This window comes from Amphiura filiformis, chromosome 6 (genome assembly GCF_039555335.1).
Source record: "Amphiura filiformis chromosome 6, Afil_fr2py, whole genome shotgun sequence".
In the NCBI taxonomy this organism is placed as follows: domain Eukaryota; kingdom Metazoa; phylum Echinodermata; class Ophiuroidea; order Amphilepidida; family Amphiuridae; genus Amphiura; species Amphiura filiformis.
In genome coordinates, this window is record NC_092633.1 from 3,007,924 (window position 1) to 3,025,926 (window position 18,003).

The 18,003-nt window shown below is 39.4% G+C and overlaps 2 protein-coding genes across 3 annotated transcripts in view; both read right to left on the reverse strand.

Annotated features, from left to right (window-relative positions):
- The window catches only part of LOC140154068 (uncharacterized), a 41,599-nt gene extending 26,925 nt beyond the window's left edge, over positions 1 to 14,674 (reverse strand). The window contains 11 exon segments of the mRNA XM_072176678.1: positions 3,551 to 3,661; positions 4,679 to 4,819; positions 5,673 to 5,811; positions 6,744 to 6,841; positions 7,334 to 7,411; positions 7,833 to 7,956; positions 8,915 to 8,991; positions 9,381 to 9,432; positions 10,366 to 10,494; positions 11,519 to 14,175; positions 14,267 to 14,674. Coding sequence (XP_072032779.1) covers positions 3,551 to 3,661; positions 4,679 to 4,819; positions 5,673 to 5,811; positions 6,744 to 6,841; positions 7,334 to 7,411; positions 7,833 to 7,956; positions 8,915 to 8,991; positions 9,381 to 9,432; positions 10,366 to 10,494; positions 11,519 to 14,175; positions 14,267 to 14,674 — 4,014 coding nt within the window.
- An 87-nt stretch (positions 14,675 to 14,761) lies between these two features.
- The window catches only part of LOC140154821 (uncharacterized), a 55,904-nt gene continuing 52,662 nt past the window's right edge, over positions 14,762 to 18,003 (reverse strand). For both annotated transcript variants that reach the window (XM_072177409.1, XM_072177408.1), the window contains exon 3: positions 14,762 to 16,239. In XM_072177409.1, coding sequence (XP_072033510.1) covers positions 14,762 to 15,811 — 1,050 coding nt within the window. In that variant the 5' untranslated portion in view covers positions 15,812 to 16,239. The remainder of the gene's footprint in view (positions 16,240 to 18,003) is intronic.

Here is an 18,003-nt window from a genome sequence, read left to right on the forward strand (position 1 = left end):
CCAATCCGAGAAGCATTTACTGTATTTGGCCCTCTATTGACGGCAACACGGATGTACCAGAGCGGGAGATTTAATTCGTAGTTCGATACTCATGATTGTGTATTGAATATCACTGTTGTGCACAATTCCCGGGTACAATTCTGTATAGCACACAATAAATAATGGATGGAACCCCCGACCTCGGGACACCGCAGTTTTACATCGGGGACACCGCAGTAATGGCGAAGTCGGATAGGTGTATAAGTAACATATTAAGAAATTAAAGGCATGTGTTTCCATTGCTCAAGTGCATGTAACCGAAATGTGGCGTATATCAAATTCAAAACTTTTTCATTTATAAGGACTTGATGAGACAAAAAATATGTTGAATGATTCATTAAAGGTTGTGTGCTACTGTTTATGAGCTTTCTGTGTTACTTTTTAATATTTGAGTAACTATATGTGAGTTTTTGCCAGTTTTTGCCGGTTTAAACCAGGCAAAAACTGGCAAAAACAGGTTTTTGCCAGTTTTTGCCACCGGCAATGGCAAAAACAGGTTTTTGCCGGCAAAAACCGAACCCTGTTATATTCTGAACTTTTTTTTTGTGAATGAAATTTTTCTTTACTACGATGTGATTGGTCCGACAGTGACCATGTGACCTCATCAATATTTTTTCCACGTCCATCATAGTTGGCAGTGGAAAGGATAGTTTCACAATTTCTTTTCAAACGTAAAAATATATCAATACAAATGATTTTTTGCCATTTTTATGCTCCGCTGTTGATTTAAAATCTGTGATCAATCGTAATTTATCAGGAGTGATACTTTTTTGGTGATATTTGTGGAATAAATAGCAAAATTTGAACCTGAAAAGTTAACTATTTATTATAGAAAATTGAGTTGTGTAAACATGTGTTGTGTGTATTTCTTGAGCCTTTGAGGGAGGGACACCAACACGCGCCCACAGAAGTATTATTATGGGATGGTGTTTTTGCAAAGTTGCATGTGTGTCGTGATTCTCAGAAATTCTGCATCCCTCTCAGAGCCGGAGGAAATGCCGGGAGGAAATGTAATTTATGAGTATCTTACTATAAATAGGGGAATGCTGTATGTATCTATGTATGTATCGTGTATAAAGGCTCCGTCAGTTTCGATCTAAATGTCGCCAAATTCATACGGGAGGAAATTACCGAGATGGTTATGCGAAAATTTGGTTGAAAACGGGCAAGAATTGGCTGCAAAAACAGTGAAAATATGGGTAAAAACAGGGTTTTTGTTATGAAAATCAGTTACCAGCCTACGCGTCACTGCAGCCGGCCGGCAGCGCGTCGCGTAAACGGCGCGGAGCCACGCGACTTGCGAGCCAGCGACCAGTGGACATGATAATACGGGAAGAAGGAAAAATAAAGGACAAAAAGGTACATGGACGGCTCACGGGATACCGGGTGAACACGTCCGCAGACACGCTATGAGGGGACGTAATAAATACGGGGAAAAGATGTGTGTTGTATAAACAACATGAAGCGGTACTATAAAGAAAATTCAAATGAGGACAAAAAGGTACGAGTAATTAGGCCAACAGGTTAAAGTAACTAAATGAAACGGGAATGAAACAAAGAAGGAAAGAAACTAATCAGGAAATTTAAGAAAAAAAGAAGCTAAAATAATGAGAACAGAATTAAGTAAAAAAACATGGAAACGGGAAATCACAAGCAGCAAATAAAAAAAAGATGCTCAAAAGGGAAATGTAAGAAAGAACAGATTTAGAAAATAATGGGAGCAGGTTAAATAAATAAATAACATGGAAACGGAAAATCACAAGCTAAGCAGAAGAAACTAAAAAAGAAAATGTAAGAAGAGATAGATCATAGATAAATAAAAATGAACCTTTTCAATGATTCTACCTGTTCAGTAATTCTTCCTGTTATCATGGTTATAGTGAACGCTCCCATTTACTCATCTAGCGGGGACCCGCGCGAAGCGCGGGTATCCCGCTAGTAACTATTAATTTGCTATCAATGTAATATGTGACCCATCATATCGAAACACGGCAGTTGTCGTCAAAAATGAACTTGTAGGTTTCTTTGCCAAGCTAAAGGACTGCTTTTCAGCTTTAAAATGATACTTCTTTCATCAATGTCGCATGTAGAATGGTGATTTTATGTGACAAATAGAGTTCAAATTCCTTATTATTTTCTTTATTTATCGAGGCCCTTTTTCTTTATTATCTTTAAATGTGGTTTTCCGACAACTGCCGTGTTTCGATGTGATGGGTCACATATAGTAAATAAGCTCCATTCTTGTTTTGTAGGCCTATATCATTTCATTTCAAATTTAAATTATTACTTTTGTCGTCATTATGAAATTTAACTTTCAACAAAAATATTGCATGGCCCCTGTGCGGGCCTGGCGTCGTTCCAGGTCATGTTTTGATGTTTTGACTGAAGAGATGGGCATGGATGAAACTCAGTCAATTGATCACCTCCACATAAACCAAATAGTCCATCGAATTATTAGTAAGTTACGACATCGCCTCCACCTTATCTTCATTATGATGTGAATAAGTAACATTTATTCTGTATTCTAGTCCAATTTATTAATTTTCCAAGTACGTTTTTTATTGTAAAAGAAGAGGTTTAAGTTAAGCTTATTAAACATTTGTGTACACTTATACCGCATGTTCCTTACGTTACACGGCCATTCCGTTCGTGTAACGGTCAAACCGTTACACGTTTACAAGCCTACTGATAACAGCTGTTACGTCATCATTTTCATCTGGGTCGTCAGCATGTGGTCAGTTGATATAAACAGTCTTATCTCTCACAACTCCCGTATTTTGCGTGCGAGTATTAGGACTGGTGGATATTGTAATGTCAGAGAGGGGTTGTCATGGTCCCATATACTGATATACTAGGCACTGAACAAGTGCTAAAACTAGGTTGAAAATGTTATTTTATCGTGCCGCCAGTTCATGTCATGTCATGATTATACTTTGATAGAGGACGGGAGTAAAAAACTTTGATTAAAAAGTGTTATAAACACAAGGAAAAGCAAGGTTATCGGAAATATTCAATTATTCTCATGATCATACATGATACAAAATATATGTGGGGGTGTCTCCCTGGTTGGAGGTATACGGGGATGTGCCACGGCTTTAGGGTACCGTACCTTTTCAGCGATTTTGGTATGGGTGGGTTTTAAGTGCATTGGACCAATATTTAAATGATAAGTCGGGAAAGGGCAATCAAACCTTCTTTCTTTGGCCTTATAAAAACATTCTTAAAAAAGTTTAATATGTCCCTCAAAATTGGTTCTCACTTATTATTGTGCCAGTTATAATGTTAATTCTATTAAAGGATTGTTTCATAATAGTCGGGACTAAATGTTTCAAGGGTATTCACTCATTTATTCTTTTACAGTTGCAATGTTATTCTGTTATATAGATTTCCTTTCACGAATTAAGCGAACTGCTAGCCATCCAGTGCATATTATTTTGCACAAGGTCCAATGCACATGTTTGATACGCGATGGTCAATGCTGAAAAGGAACCTTAGAAAAATTATATCATACCTGTGTTTGTAACTCTACTGGTTTATCTCCTAGATCTACCATCCAACTCCATAATAACTTGAGCCCATGATGACCAAGGAAATTCTTCAGACATGACACCTCTTCAGTTTCCTGAAATTGGTATTAAGAATAAGAGGGAGGTTGACAATAGGCCATTCCATTTAAAGTCCACCCTCCCTCTTTGGAAGATTTTGGTAATATGGGGAGTATAAATTTCAAATGAAATAAGCCCATTTGCCAACTCAATTTCCCTCTGTGGAAGATTCAGATTGAATCTTTCTCAGAGTGTGTATGAAATTCAAATGGGGTAGCCTAATGTGTTCATTCCATTTGAAATTCATACTCCCACTGTGGAAGATATTTCCAAATTCTTCCGCAGAGGGAGTGAGGACTTTCAACAGCCCAAAATAGCCCAAGTTTCTTGCTGTACAGATTCTTTGTTTCTATTTTAAATCCTTGGGCTTTAGAGATAAAGAAACATAGAATACCAAATGGTGGTGTAAACCATGGCCCATACTTCTGGAGTTTTTCAACCATCCCCCACATCAATATTTTCTTTATTTACACACAAAGGGACGTACAATAAGAACACAGCAAGATTGATAGCCAAGGCAAAACAAGAGTCAAACAAATGTAAAACATTGACATTAATATACATTGTACAATGTACAAATTTTGCGTCATTTTGCACAACCAGAAACCATTTCTAATTATCAAGTGAAATGCTTTAGGTGATTTACTGAATGCGAGTAGTAGCCCTGGCAAAACCGTCTTTGTGCTTTTAAAACAAGAGCACCACTGGTGCTGTAGCTCATTTGTTATGGGTTATGGTCAGGAATACCATGCATAGCTATGTATAGCCATGCATAGCTATGTATAGCCATGCATAGCTATGTATAGCCATGCATAGCTATGTATAGCCATGCATAGTTATGTATAGCCATGCATAGCTATGTATAGCCATGCATAGTTATGTATATCCATGCATAGCTATGTATAGCCATGTGCTTTTAAAATAAAAAACTAACTTTGCCCTCTGTTGACATAATAAAATCAATATATAGGGTTACGCTTGGATTCTATTCTCCAATATGCTGTGATAAGAACGGAAATACTTGGTTCTCCTACCTGTAATGATTGTAGCAGTTGTAATCTCTGTTGTCTGCTGTCTGCTCTCACCATATACCTACAAAGCATTAGCGTATCATCACTAGTCTTCAGACCTGTGCCATCCAATGCACTACAAAATCTCTCCACTTCTTCTTCCAACTGGATTATGAACATAAACATAAACAGTGATATTTTAACCATCTGCCGTGCATTCAATTTTAAAACTGCTAAGATTAGTGCTAAATATTTGAGCTATGAGACATGGGTAGAAGACTTGTTTTGATGCTCATGTTGGGCTATTCCGATTTAAAATCCACACTACTCCTGTGGAAGATTGTGCTAAAGTTTGCCACAGAGGGAGTATCAATTTTAATAGAATAGACAATTGGGTAACTTCCATTTGAAAGGCTCACTACAGTTGTGAAAGATATAGGTAAAGCCATAATACAGGAGGAGTAAGGGTTTCAAAATGACTATCTATGACCAATTACATTTGAAAACATACTCCCCCTATGGAAGATATTTCCAAAATCTTCCACAGGGGCACCTGTCCAAAGTCCCCATATCAATGCAGATGTAAACTTTTTTCTTTCAAATGTCTAAATAACATTACCATCTAAACCTTACAGCTTAAAATCATGCTAATTTTGACCAAATTCTCAATTTTTACCCCCCCCCCCCACCACCTCAGGCGCTACGCTAATTAGGTCAAATATGCGACCCCTCGGCACAACTGAGCCCGGATGTCGCCAGTGCCACTATTGAGATATGCTCCATCGAACTTAACAATAAACAATAGGAAACAAAGGATTTATTGACGGTTTTATTGATTTTTCACTACTTAAATGTCAAGTACTATAGACATGATATACATCATTTTAAAGCTAATTTCAAGCAGAATATTTTGGTTGAATATCTCAAAAATGATGATTGGCGACTTCAGGGCTCAGTTGTGCCGAGGGGTCACATATGGTACTACTTTAATTGCATCCTTATCATCAAGAACACTTACCGATACATCTTCATAGTAGCTTTCTCGTCGTTTGGATATACCCTTGCTTCGTTTTGGTGTTTCTGTCTTTTGTTTCTTTGGTTTGCCAATGAATCCTCTGCACTTCTCTGTCCCACATAGACACTTCTGCGCATGTTTACTAGAAACAGGAATAAATAATAAAAAGTTACACAAGAAGAAGGCATACAGAGACAAGGGGTGCCACCAACTTCCACCCACCTATGACTCACTCATCCATTCATCTGACCAGCGGAGGTCCAGTAAACAGAGACAAGGGGTGCCACCAACTTCCACCCACCTATGACTCACTCGTCCATTCATCTGACCAGCGGAGGTCCAGTAAACAGAGACAAGGGGTGCCACCAACTTCCACCCACCTATGACTCACTCATCCATTCATCTGACCAGCGGAGGTCCAGTAAACAGAGACAAGGGGTGCCACCAACTTCCACCCACCTATGACTCACTCATCCATTCATCTGACCAGCGGAGGTCTAAACCTGTTGCTACTTCCAGTCAGATGACCCAGTTTCCAGCTACCACCAAATCCAACATCATTCGGCATTGAAGAGCAGTGGATGCTGGTCACAGGCTATCAACCATCACAATATGTAAGTTGTGATAACTTTGTTTAAAAATTCATTCACTTTTCTTGATAAGAAGGTAACTATAGCACATTTGGCTTCCCCAGACTGTAGCATCCATTTGTGATACATGTGCGATTAAAGGTGGTGTATCTATAGCGCACAATCGCTTCGTACCACATCACAAACTCGAGGAAGCCAAATGAACTATAGTCACTATGAAATGTTGAACAATTAAACAGAAATATTTGGTCATAATTTCGAGGAAGCAACATTGGCAGGCAATAAGAATTTAATACAACAGCAGCCGCATTTGCACAGTTGGGTATATTCGTCTCAGATAGACAGTGATTACATGTACATGTGGGGTGTGGACGCAGGGGGAGGCAAGACTGTTAACCACATCTTTGCTGGGATCTGATCTTGAATGATTGTTACAATATGCAAGTCACAATACATAACATTGCATTATCAGTGACATTCTTACCCATAGTCTTCAAACTGATAATCAAATGTCAGCTCTGTACCCGCCTTGACAGTCTGCTTGGTGAAGAATCCTACACGAAGTTGGCCATTCACAGTCCACTAAAAAAGACAAGAAAGACACAAACTTTTACTTGTCATATTATCAAAATCAAATGTCCTTAAACAAATTGGCAACATCCTATTATCTGGCAGACTGGATGCCAATCCAACTGTGGCTGTTAACTGTACATGGGTACTGTTGATTTTCATGAGTTGTTTTTCATAATAGGAAAATGACTGATGCCAGGCTACAGTTACAGACCGCTGATAAAATGTGCTTTTTGTTTAATAATGACTCATGTCTTCATACATTTTTGTTATACATTCTGCAATTTAGTACTGTAGATGCTTTTAACATAACTTGAAAACATTTTAGAGAACACCCCACAAGGAACACATCGCTGCAAAAGAGAATACATCTATACAGAGCCAAATCAATATACAGTTGAAATTTGTTATCACAAAATGGCTGCATTGACTCACACACTTTTGTTCAAATTTTTAAAAATTCTGTATGCACAAATAATGGTTTATTTCGTACTATTCTCTTACCTTTTGTGTTTCACAATTGGGATCGCAACTATGGTTGATGAACCGAGAAACATTGCCTTTCTTTGTGGCATCAATGATCTGCAGAAGAAAATACAAACATAGTTCAGTTTTGGTTTGGTTGACAACACTTACTCCTTTGCAGTGTATAAGTTGCAGTGTTGGAAGATTGCATACTCCACAGAACACCAAACAATAGCAGCAGAAATCCTTGTAGATCTTGCCTCATTTTTATGTTGACATACTGGGCACAGAGCTGGATGTAGTAGATTAGCATGCAGGATAGGTGAAATCGGGATATCATATCATGGATCCTACATGTGTTTCCATGATAACATGTAAACAGAACCTGAATGTACAGCTGCAGCTTTGATAAATGACAAATCATGATTCTCAAATGATAGATATGCCACTTTCCATTCATATTTGTACATAAGATGCATCTTAGTCATAATAGTGTGTTAACAAAGTAGTAGGAAATCAATAACTGCTGTATACTCACCTCATCTGATTTGAGAGCCATAAAGAAGAAATGCTGCTGGTTGTCTTTGTTGTACAGTTTTGCTCGCTGTTTAAACTCGGAATAATTCAGAACCTCCCCGACATATTCCATAATGAATTCGTTTCTGCAGGATAAAAACATTCATCCAAAACAAATAAAATGCATGCACAACAACGAGTTTGAAATTACAGATATTCATAAACATGTTGGGAGATACAGCATCCGGAGGTATGGAAGCATGTATGCACGGACAGTGCAAAAACAGTATGCCTTATGGTGGAGGCATAAAAAGGGCCATTTGGTTACTATAGGCCTTTAATTTAGTGTTGCATTGTAAAAATGAGGTTATAGCACCCTCTATCTTGTCTCGTTAGCTTCCTGTGCTAGCCTTCTTTTGTAAAGAGGGCCATTTGGTTACTATAGGCCTTTAATTTAGTGTTGCATTGTAAAAATGAGGTTATAGCACCCTCTATCTTGTCTCTTTAGGGCTCTTTTTGAAATTCCCTTACACAGGAAGGTGTGCGCCATCCTGCAGCTTTCCTGTGCTAGCCTTCTTTTGTTAAAATCCTGTGTGATTATAACACTGCAATTAACCACTTCACTGACCTAAATTAGGAGCGCGCTTTCCTGACCGAGCTTTCCTAAGGCGCGCGCTTAGCGAGGGGAATCCTGCCTTCTTTCTGTGTGAAAACGTGGAAGGGTATTTCAATATGAGCCCTTAGCCTTATAGATAAAATGAAATTTTTACATAAAAAAATCCCATTAATAATGAATGTCATTATAAAACAAGCCGTGTCATTTTGCCTAATTTTCAAGGTTGTTCTGTTTTCATTTGTTGATTTGATTTGATTTTCAAACATTGGGGCAACCTGCAATGTCAAATCTTAATTCATATCTTTTATCAAAACCTGATTACCCTTTCTGGAAAAATTGTAATAATTTAGTTTCAAGATCAACCCATGTCCAAATTTCCAATAAAATGCACATAATCTTTTCTCAAACATTGGTGCCAAATTATACACAAAAAAGAAAAGCTTTCAAGTCTACTACATGTATATGACAAACACAATGTGATTACTTACGATTTGAGGTCAACTTTAGCCTTGAGACCATGGCCTTTTTCATCGGCATAGAAGACACCTACATCTGCATACAATCTCTGTGAGAAACAAGCAAATGAGGAGTTACAATTAATTCAGCATAAGAAATAAGTTATTCTTGTTAATTTTCACTTTATTATGACTGCTATAGCATAGATGAGTGTCAAGCTGATAGCTCAACACACAAGTCTCTTTTACAAAAGAGACACCGCCTTTTGAGTTGGAAAAAAACCAACTCTTGATTTACTTCAAGTCATGATCTTATCATAAATGATTGGGTATCGAGTTTTGAGTTACAAGTTTCAAAATTTCTTTAAAAATTCCAAGCCCAGTATTGGTTCAGTGGTTCTTGAGATAGCTCTTGATATTTTCGGACTGTCTATGTTGAAGCCTACGGCTAGCACGCAGAGAATTCAACACGTTTTATGTATCTTCCATGTTTTCTTACCTTTTGGTACCTCCTGTTTGTACACCAGTCACCACATGGACATCTGTATGAGCTGAGTAAAGAAACCAATACGAAATGATATGAATGAAAACAATATCCACATGTCAAAGGTTTTAATCATCAGATTGCCATCTTTCACTTTCACTTTTAAAAATCGAATAGCCGATTAAGCTAAGCGAATCTCACGTGTATTACAAAGCCCTTAATCGTGCAATGTTCTAGTACGGTAGTTGCGTGTGCTTATATTTGGTCACATAGGATACACTTGCACAAAAGTCTTTATAGTGCTTATTTCCAAACCACACCCACACGGAAGTCATAATGTTACACAGAGGTCAACTGTTGCTTATTAGTAACTGTGCATCGTGTCTGTGTTTTGGCAAATAAATCACTCTGATTGGGTCTCACGCATCACATATATTCCCGAGGTTATACTTAGAAAACAAGGTATTGTTTTAGCCGCTGTCATGCATATATCATCTCATATAACACGGGCGACATCATTATTTTAAGTAAAACAATGAGGCGAAACCGAGTTGTTTTATGCTGTCGTGCATCTATCGTCTCATATAGAGCACAGGCGACATTACTTTAAGTAAAACAGCGAGGCGAAGCGGAGCTGTTTTACGCCAAAAATAATGATGTCACATGTTATATGAGACAACAGATGCACGACAGCGGATAATTATTATTCTCATTCTTAAACACTTCAATTAAAATAAATATATTAATCGTAAGTATACCAAGTTTTGATCAAATTAAATCCTTCATTTTTCATGGAATTACCTAGGGCTTAGCTTAGATTTCAGTCCCGTTGTTGCTAATCACCTCCGATTGCCTCAAATAGCACATACGAGTATCGTGTCGACACGCACACCCTAATAGTGTGTTATATTGTGTCATATCACATGTCATATCACATGTCTATGAACCAATAAGATTGCAGGAACTTTCTTAAGTGTTTAAGAATGTACAACATACTCACCATTCAATCATGAGTACTCTGTTGAGGCAGTCTTCTCCACATGCTGGATATCCCATGGCTCGCTCCCTCTTGGATGTCGTACACTCACACAACATCCGTCTGGCTTCCTTACTGGCCTTAGATCGTCGTCTGTGTAAACACAAAAATTGTACAGATACGGATGAGTGAAATCAGAAATAAAAGTGTTTATTGTGTGACTTTGGGGAAAAGAATGAGCTCAGTTAATTCTATACATGGTTTTATACATTTGATGATCTGTATTTCTGTTTAAAGGTCCCAGACCTGATCGACAGCCTTTTCTTCATCAAAACTGAGATTTTGGTAGAAGGAAGCTTGTATTTTTCTCATTACCCCAGTGAAATTTAACACCCAAGATATTTTTTGTTTAAATGGTATGAACAAAACAGTAGTGATGTATGGTAATAACACTGGAAGTGTTTGTATTATCCCATGGGGCATTGTTATACACGTTTTTGCTTCTCATATCAAAACCGCTGGAGGAATACAATTCAAAATTTGGAAACATATTGTTATAATGGTATACCTCAATCTAAGATATAAAACAAAAAAAAGGAAAAATCGGACCACGCCTCTTTATTCTATAACAAAAGACAAAATAAAAGTCACAAGAATTTGTTGGGATGGAACAATAAATAATCCATTACTTTAAGGAGTGTCATGTCATTATTACATTCAATTTAGTATCAAAAATGTTACAGGTGTGAATACATCTTCATATTGTTGGTCTTTTTTCCCCTCCATAGTGCCAATACCATTACTTTTTGTATCATACCAAAAGATTTGGGTACATTTTCACATTAATGCAAGTCCAAGTCACTTTTATAGCTATTGTCACTGCCCATGCTTGGCAACTCATGAAATGCACTTGACATCTAAAGCAGGAATGGTTAAGGGCATACTTTTAAGGAGATTCTATACAATAGATTGAATTGAATACAATTATAGCAAATAGACAATGCACAATCTGAGGTTACTGTTCCAAACCCAGGCTACTTTTGTACATTACAAAGCATACAACCTGTAGTATAAAGGCCCTCTGTAACAATACACATACTGTACAACATAAAGCATAGTGTCAACACTTCCGGTCAATAACCTCAGATTGAGCATGATATGATAGCAATTAACTCACCTCTCTGTCAGGTAATAGTTTTCCTCCAGATCCTCAAAGCTTGGTAGTTGGTCCCTGGCTACTAGTCCCCATGTGCTGGGATCCGGTCTCTCCTCCTCTGCAAGTTCCCCTTCCTCCATATCGCCTGATTTGACAGCACCATCATTGCTCACTAAACTCTCATCCTGTGCAGCAGGACTTGCCTCATCTTGGAATCCCATGATCTCTCCTTCCTCCAATCCATCAGATGGTGATGCGGATCTTTGCTCCATTTTCATATCTTCCGTAGCTAACGTCAAGTCTGGAGGAGGTGGTGGTGGTGCTGTTTGATCTGCATCGTTCGCGTCTCCAAACATATCCAGTGATTCCGGTTGCGACTCCAGGAATGGAATTTGCGGTTCTCTCTTTTCGGCCAAGGATACTGCTTCAGCAACTGCGGCTAAGATGGCATCCGTCGCTGTGCGTTCTGGCGCTGCAGTGGTATCCATAGGAATAGTGGCCGGTTTATCCGAAGGCTCTGCTTTAACTTGTAACTCGTCTTTTAAATCTGGTTTGACTTCTTCAGCTGCTGGTGTCTCCTCTTTGATCAACACTTTCTCATCTTTCTCAGCCTCCTCTTCCTGCTTAACTGGAACAGGTTCCTCTTTCACAAGTTTAATTTCTTTTGTTTCCAATTTCTCTTTCTTTTCTTGGGAGAGTGGCTCATCTTTGTGTGTAGTACTATCAACTGTATCACGTGGCTTAGAGCTACTGGGACTACTGGTTTTCTTTTTAGCTGCTTTGGAACTCCAGCTGTCCCACTCTACATCCGGATCTTCCGCAAATATACTGTAGGTGGGAGCACTATACCTTGGTTTGGACTTAATGTTGAGCTTAATGGATCGAGTTGGTGGTGTCAGTGCTGGCTTCTTGTCTTTTTCTACAGGCCTACTAACTGACGGTTCAAGAGGTGGTGGTGTGGATGTAAAATCTAGAGAAGCTGAACGTGGTCGTGGCAAATCTTTTGTGAGAGCTGGAGGTTCTTCATTTTCTGCAGATACCTGTACATGACCCTTACTTGCACTTTCTTGGACAGTTGATGGCATTGGTAATGGAAAAGCACTCTCTCCGCTAAGCTTCCTTTCCATTTCCAAAAGCTGGTGAGGTGGTAGTGGTGGTGGGGTACCTTGTTTTGTTGGTGACAAAGGAATGAGTGTTTTGTCATCTGTGAGTCTTAGTGGTAGTAATTGTTCTCTTGGAGGAGGAAGAGCTATGCTCTCCTCCATAGGACCCCATCTAGACTTTCTTTTCCGTTTCTCACCAACACCACTTGTGCTGTGATGACTACCGATTACAGGTATAGGAAGGGGAGCATCACGAACAAAATACTCTTCGACTGGAGCAGGTGGTGGTGGTGGCTCAACATACCTTTGTTGTGGTGGAGGATCATCATAAACTGGTATTGATACGAGATTCCCACGCTGATGAGCAGGTGACCTAGCATTGGTATCTGTTGATGACCTTCCGGCCGATGATGACCCAAGAACTGGTATAGATGATGAACCAAGAACTGGTATAGGCGATGTTACAAGTGAGGGTGTTGAAGAACTTACAACTAGTCTACTAATTGACATCGGACTTGAAACTTGTATTGATGAGGATGCTAAAGGTGGAGCTAAGGAACTTACAGGGGTAGTTGATCCTATCACTGGTATGGGAAATGTCTCGATGGGGGCTTCATCTTGAACAGGAGAACCAATGTCCATATCCATCGAGGTATCTCGGCATACATACTCATTATCAACAGCAAATGTAGAGGTTTCTGTAACTAACTGATGCGGATTATATGACTGATAAGATTCAATTTTGTTCTCTGTATGTTCGTGATGTCCATAAAATACTGATATATCAGCATTCATTGCATTTTCCGTTGGTGGTAAAACAGCATCTTCTACTGCTAAAGAAGGAGATGTACCAATTTCTGGAGTAACAATGTAATTTCTTGCATTTGTATCACTAACAGTGTGGTATTGATTCGCTTCCACAGACATTTCATCTGGACCTTGCTCTTCTTTCTTGAAGGGCTCACTAGAAGATTCAACAGTCTGTGAAGAAGGCTCTTCAATATCTGGTAACGATGCTGCCTTGACAACATCATCTTGATTAACCATCCTGGGTGGAGGTGGTGGAGGTGGTGGTGGTGGCTCCTCAAACATTTGTCGAGGTGAGGGATCATTGTAACTTGCAGATAGGTTACTCTCTTCAGCTGCTTGCACTTGTTGTCTTTCTTCCTTCTTCTCTTTGCTAGTGCTTCGGTGAGCATCAGTTTCAGAAGGTGGAGGGGGAGGAGGTGGTGGAGGTGGCAGGTCTGATTCAATAATGGTAGATTTGTTCTCTACAGCAACAACCTCCTCTTTTGGTGGAGGAGGCGGTGGCGGAGGGGGCGGAGGTGGAGGGTCTGCATCCACGTTGGATGGTTTCTTCTCCACAGCAACTTCCTCTTTTGGTGCATCTGGATTATCTTGATCTTCATTTTCTTTAGCAGCTCGACTAGAGCCTCTTCTTCTACTACTTCTCCTTGCAACTTGCTGCAACTCCTGTTCTGAAGGTACTGATGGGGTGGTTGGCCTTTGGGACGACTCTTTCTCACTTGTCTCCGGCTCTGTATCTCTGCTGGCACCCCTTGACTCCTCCTGCTTCTTGTGGTAACAACAGGAGATTCTGATCTGGGAGTTTCTTCCTGCCTGGTTTCATTTTCTGCATCATCATGCTTAGAACCCTTTCTCCTACTGCTTCTTCTCGATGGCCCTTGATCCATTGGCACAGCAGGGGATTTAGACCGTTTCTGTTCTGCTTCATCCGTCTCCATTTCCTTTTCATTGGCATCTCGGTTTGAGCCTCTCCTTCTGCTACGACTTCTTGACGGTAGACTTCTCTCTGGGGAGTCAGGTTTTTTCCCACCACGCAGTCTACTGCTCCTTCGAGTTGAACGTCTGCTCTGCGACTCCTCTGTAGGGGAATCGCTTCTTTCTGGTTCAGGTTCCTGTTCCCCGCGTCCAAGACGCCTTGATCTCCGCCGGCTTCCCGACGAACTCTCTGTAATACTGTGGTTCCCATTATTATTGGAATTTGCTTGTTCACTCTCATTATCGCTATCGGAATGGTTGCTGCTATGGCAACTTTTATTGTTTCTACCATTATCTTTGTGTTTCAAAGTACTGGCATCTACAGATGACCCAGCAGTCTTATTATCTGTAGTTCTCTTAGTTTTACTGTCATCATCATTTACACAACTTGGTGATGTGTCCATTGGTTCTGTTGCATCATCAATGCTTCTAGTTCTTTCTGATTTACCGTCAGGTAAATCACTAACAGATAATTCAGTTCATCATTAACACTAATCACCTCACTTTTTGGTCCCAGTGAAGATTCAACATTTGGAGAACACCCTGGTCCAGATTCCTTCTTCGGAGGTGACCATTTGTTGTCCCCTTTACCTACACCTGCAATGGCACGAGCTAGTCTTTCCTTCACTTCTGAAGTTAACCCTAGCATGGGGTCTTTCTTTGGCAAATTTGGAAGAATATTGAATTTTTTGGCAAGTTCCTCCTTGTTTGTTGACTTGGATTCCTTAGCAATTTTTTCCCCTTCTTCATCCTGGCTGCTTTCTCCTGTAGAATCTTCTTTCGATTTACCCTCTCGTCGTACAAACCCAATGCGCCACTCGACAACAGGTGGCTTCTTGGGTGCTTCCGAAGTCGGGTCCTTGAGTGAATCAGCAGCTGCTTTCTTGGAAGGTTTCCCTTTGCTGCTATTTGACATTCGTACTGTTCTTGGTGTGAATTTTTGGCGCTCTGAAAACTCTCTTCCGACACGTGACTCCGGCACGGTATCCTTTTCCTCTCCTTTATCCTTACTATCCATTACAGAGAGAATATCAGTTTCATTGGTAGGAGAGTTTCCAAATGCGTGTTTCTGTGTACTGCTAGATTCTTTTGAGTTTAAAACTGGCGCTTGTGCACCTGCTTTCCCCTCACCAGAAGACACCACTGAAACATCTTTGGTCCCTGAGCTTTTGTCCATACCAACACTCTTAACAGGAGGTAGTGTAGGAGATGAAGTTTCAATGTCCATATCAGAAGAGGAATCGTCTAGTGCATTAGATTGCTTCGCCGCTTTCCTTGTCACAGGGACCTCAACTGGCGGCAAGGGAATTTGTTTGACATCCACTGCTGAAATTGATTTGGATGGCTTAACAGATACAACAGTACTTTCACTTCCCTCTTGTCCATCCTCAGTTACATCCAGGTGCACCAAATGTTCAAACTCCTCCATTTCTTTCTCAAGTGTGTCTGGACCTGGAGACACCAACTGAGGCCCATCAACATTCTGTGATGGCACTGCAACATCTTCTACAGATACCTGCGATAATGATTTCTGTACTTGTTGCACTGCATCACCACCTGTGGTGGAGTCCGTTTGGCAGCAATATGGGATGTTTTGTCCGCAGCAGCTACAGGCTCTGCCGGTACACCGGGTTGAATGAACACGGACAGTTTCTTCCTCGAGTCATTATCTTCGTCACTATCCCCTGCACTGTCATCTCCATGAGTTGAAGGTGAACTTTGGTAGTTAACTAATCCAGACATGGATCCCTGATGAAGCTCTGTAACCTTTCGATTGGCTGGTTTCCGCTTTTGCGGTGACGGCGTTATCTCATTTTCCTTAGTCCCATCTGCATCTGGAGATTCATTGAGTGCATTCTGGAAGAGACAAAATAAAGAAAACAAAACATACCAATCATTAATTTAACATGTAAATGCAAAGAGAACAAACATGCTCAGTTTTTACTCACTACTTGGTTAAGATTATGATAAGACTTCCATGCATGTCCATGTCATTGGGCTACTGCAGCTGAAATCCACACACTCCTTATGGGAGACATGGTCCTAATCTCCCGTACAGGGGAAGATGGAGTCCCATTCAGGTAACCCCATTTGAAATTCACACCCCCTGTGTTGAAGACTGAGGTAATGCCTTCCATATGGGGTGTATGAATTTCAACTAGAATAGCCCATTTATCCTTACCTCGTGATGAAGGGTTCACAAGTTCCGCCTAACAATTTTTAAATAACTTGAAAAGTTGCTCACAAAAATGATAAAGATTATTGGTAGCCTAATATATTGGAACCATTTAAGTCCCAAATGATTCAGTACTGGTTCATGCACAGCACACTGCACAAGCAATATAAGGTTTACAACAGAATGATGTATGTAACAAGATTATTAGTATTAGTTTGAAGATTAAAACTGATTTAATAATAGACATTCAACAGCAGGATATGGTCCAATACTTCTTGCGACTACTTATGCATACATGTATAACATGAAAACATGCACACTGGATTGTTACCCCCCATTTTTATTATATTTCCCCACCTTATGTCATGGGTTAAATTGTGTTATTCAAATTTAACAAGACATAAAAAACCTAGTTATGTGTAAATTTAATATAATATTGTATATTTCACATTATTTTGCCAAACACACAAAAATGAGCACCAAAATGTAATTTAGCTGGAACGGATGGGAGGAGGCAATAGCATCCACTGAATGACATGCACTTGAAAGCAGGTACACACATCAATATACTAGTAACTTAGTCAAACCAATTAGTCTTACCATATCTCATGCTGTTAATGCATATTTTCCAGCAGAGTGGTGAAGTTGAAAAGGGAGAAAAATTCAGAGATTTAGCATTAAACCGGTCACTGAATTGGACACATAACAAACAGTATGGACACTACAGTCTTGCACATATCTTGCATACAATGCATTGACCATAATACATACATTGTACATTATGTACATGTATTCTCTCCTGAGGCAAGTTACAACAATCATATAATTTTATGAGAATCAAATATAAGATTGAGCAACAATCCAATTTGTTTATTTGTACTTTGTGCTCAATTTTGTTGTATACGGTCAAATTGATTTTAAGATAGAGGTCATTGATAGAACATTTAATTCTTTCCTTTTTAATATAAGAATTCATCATACACTGTACACATAATGCATGATAACATTTTGTCCATCATGTCCACATGGATATTAATTTTAAAAAACTTTCCAAAAAATGGGAACTATTATAGGCCTGCATGCTTGTCCAATCAAACCGACTTGAAAAGGAAAAATTAAGTAGAAATTGTGGCCAAGAAAATTATCCTTGGGTTGACATAACTTGAACAACCATAAAACAGTAAAACATTTAAAAAAATACGATACATGCTGACACTATTCGGTTTCTTCATGTAACACCAACCCAGGATTGTTTTTCTTGGCCTCAGGAGCAATGTCCAAGCCAGGTGTTTGGTGCTCATTTAAGCATGTTGAAATTTTGATCAAAACTGCTAAACAATGAATTCTTATTGTTGGTAGGTGTGCAGAAAAACTAGAAAAAAAATTCTACAAAATATGATATGTTCACACGTAAATAGTCTGCACAATAAGGTACCAGTTTTTGA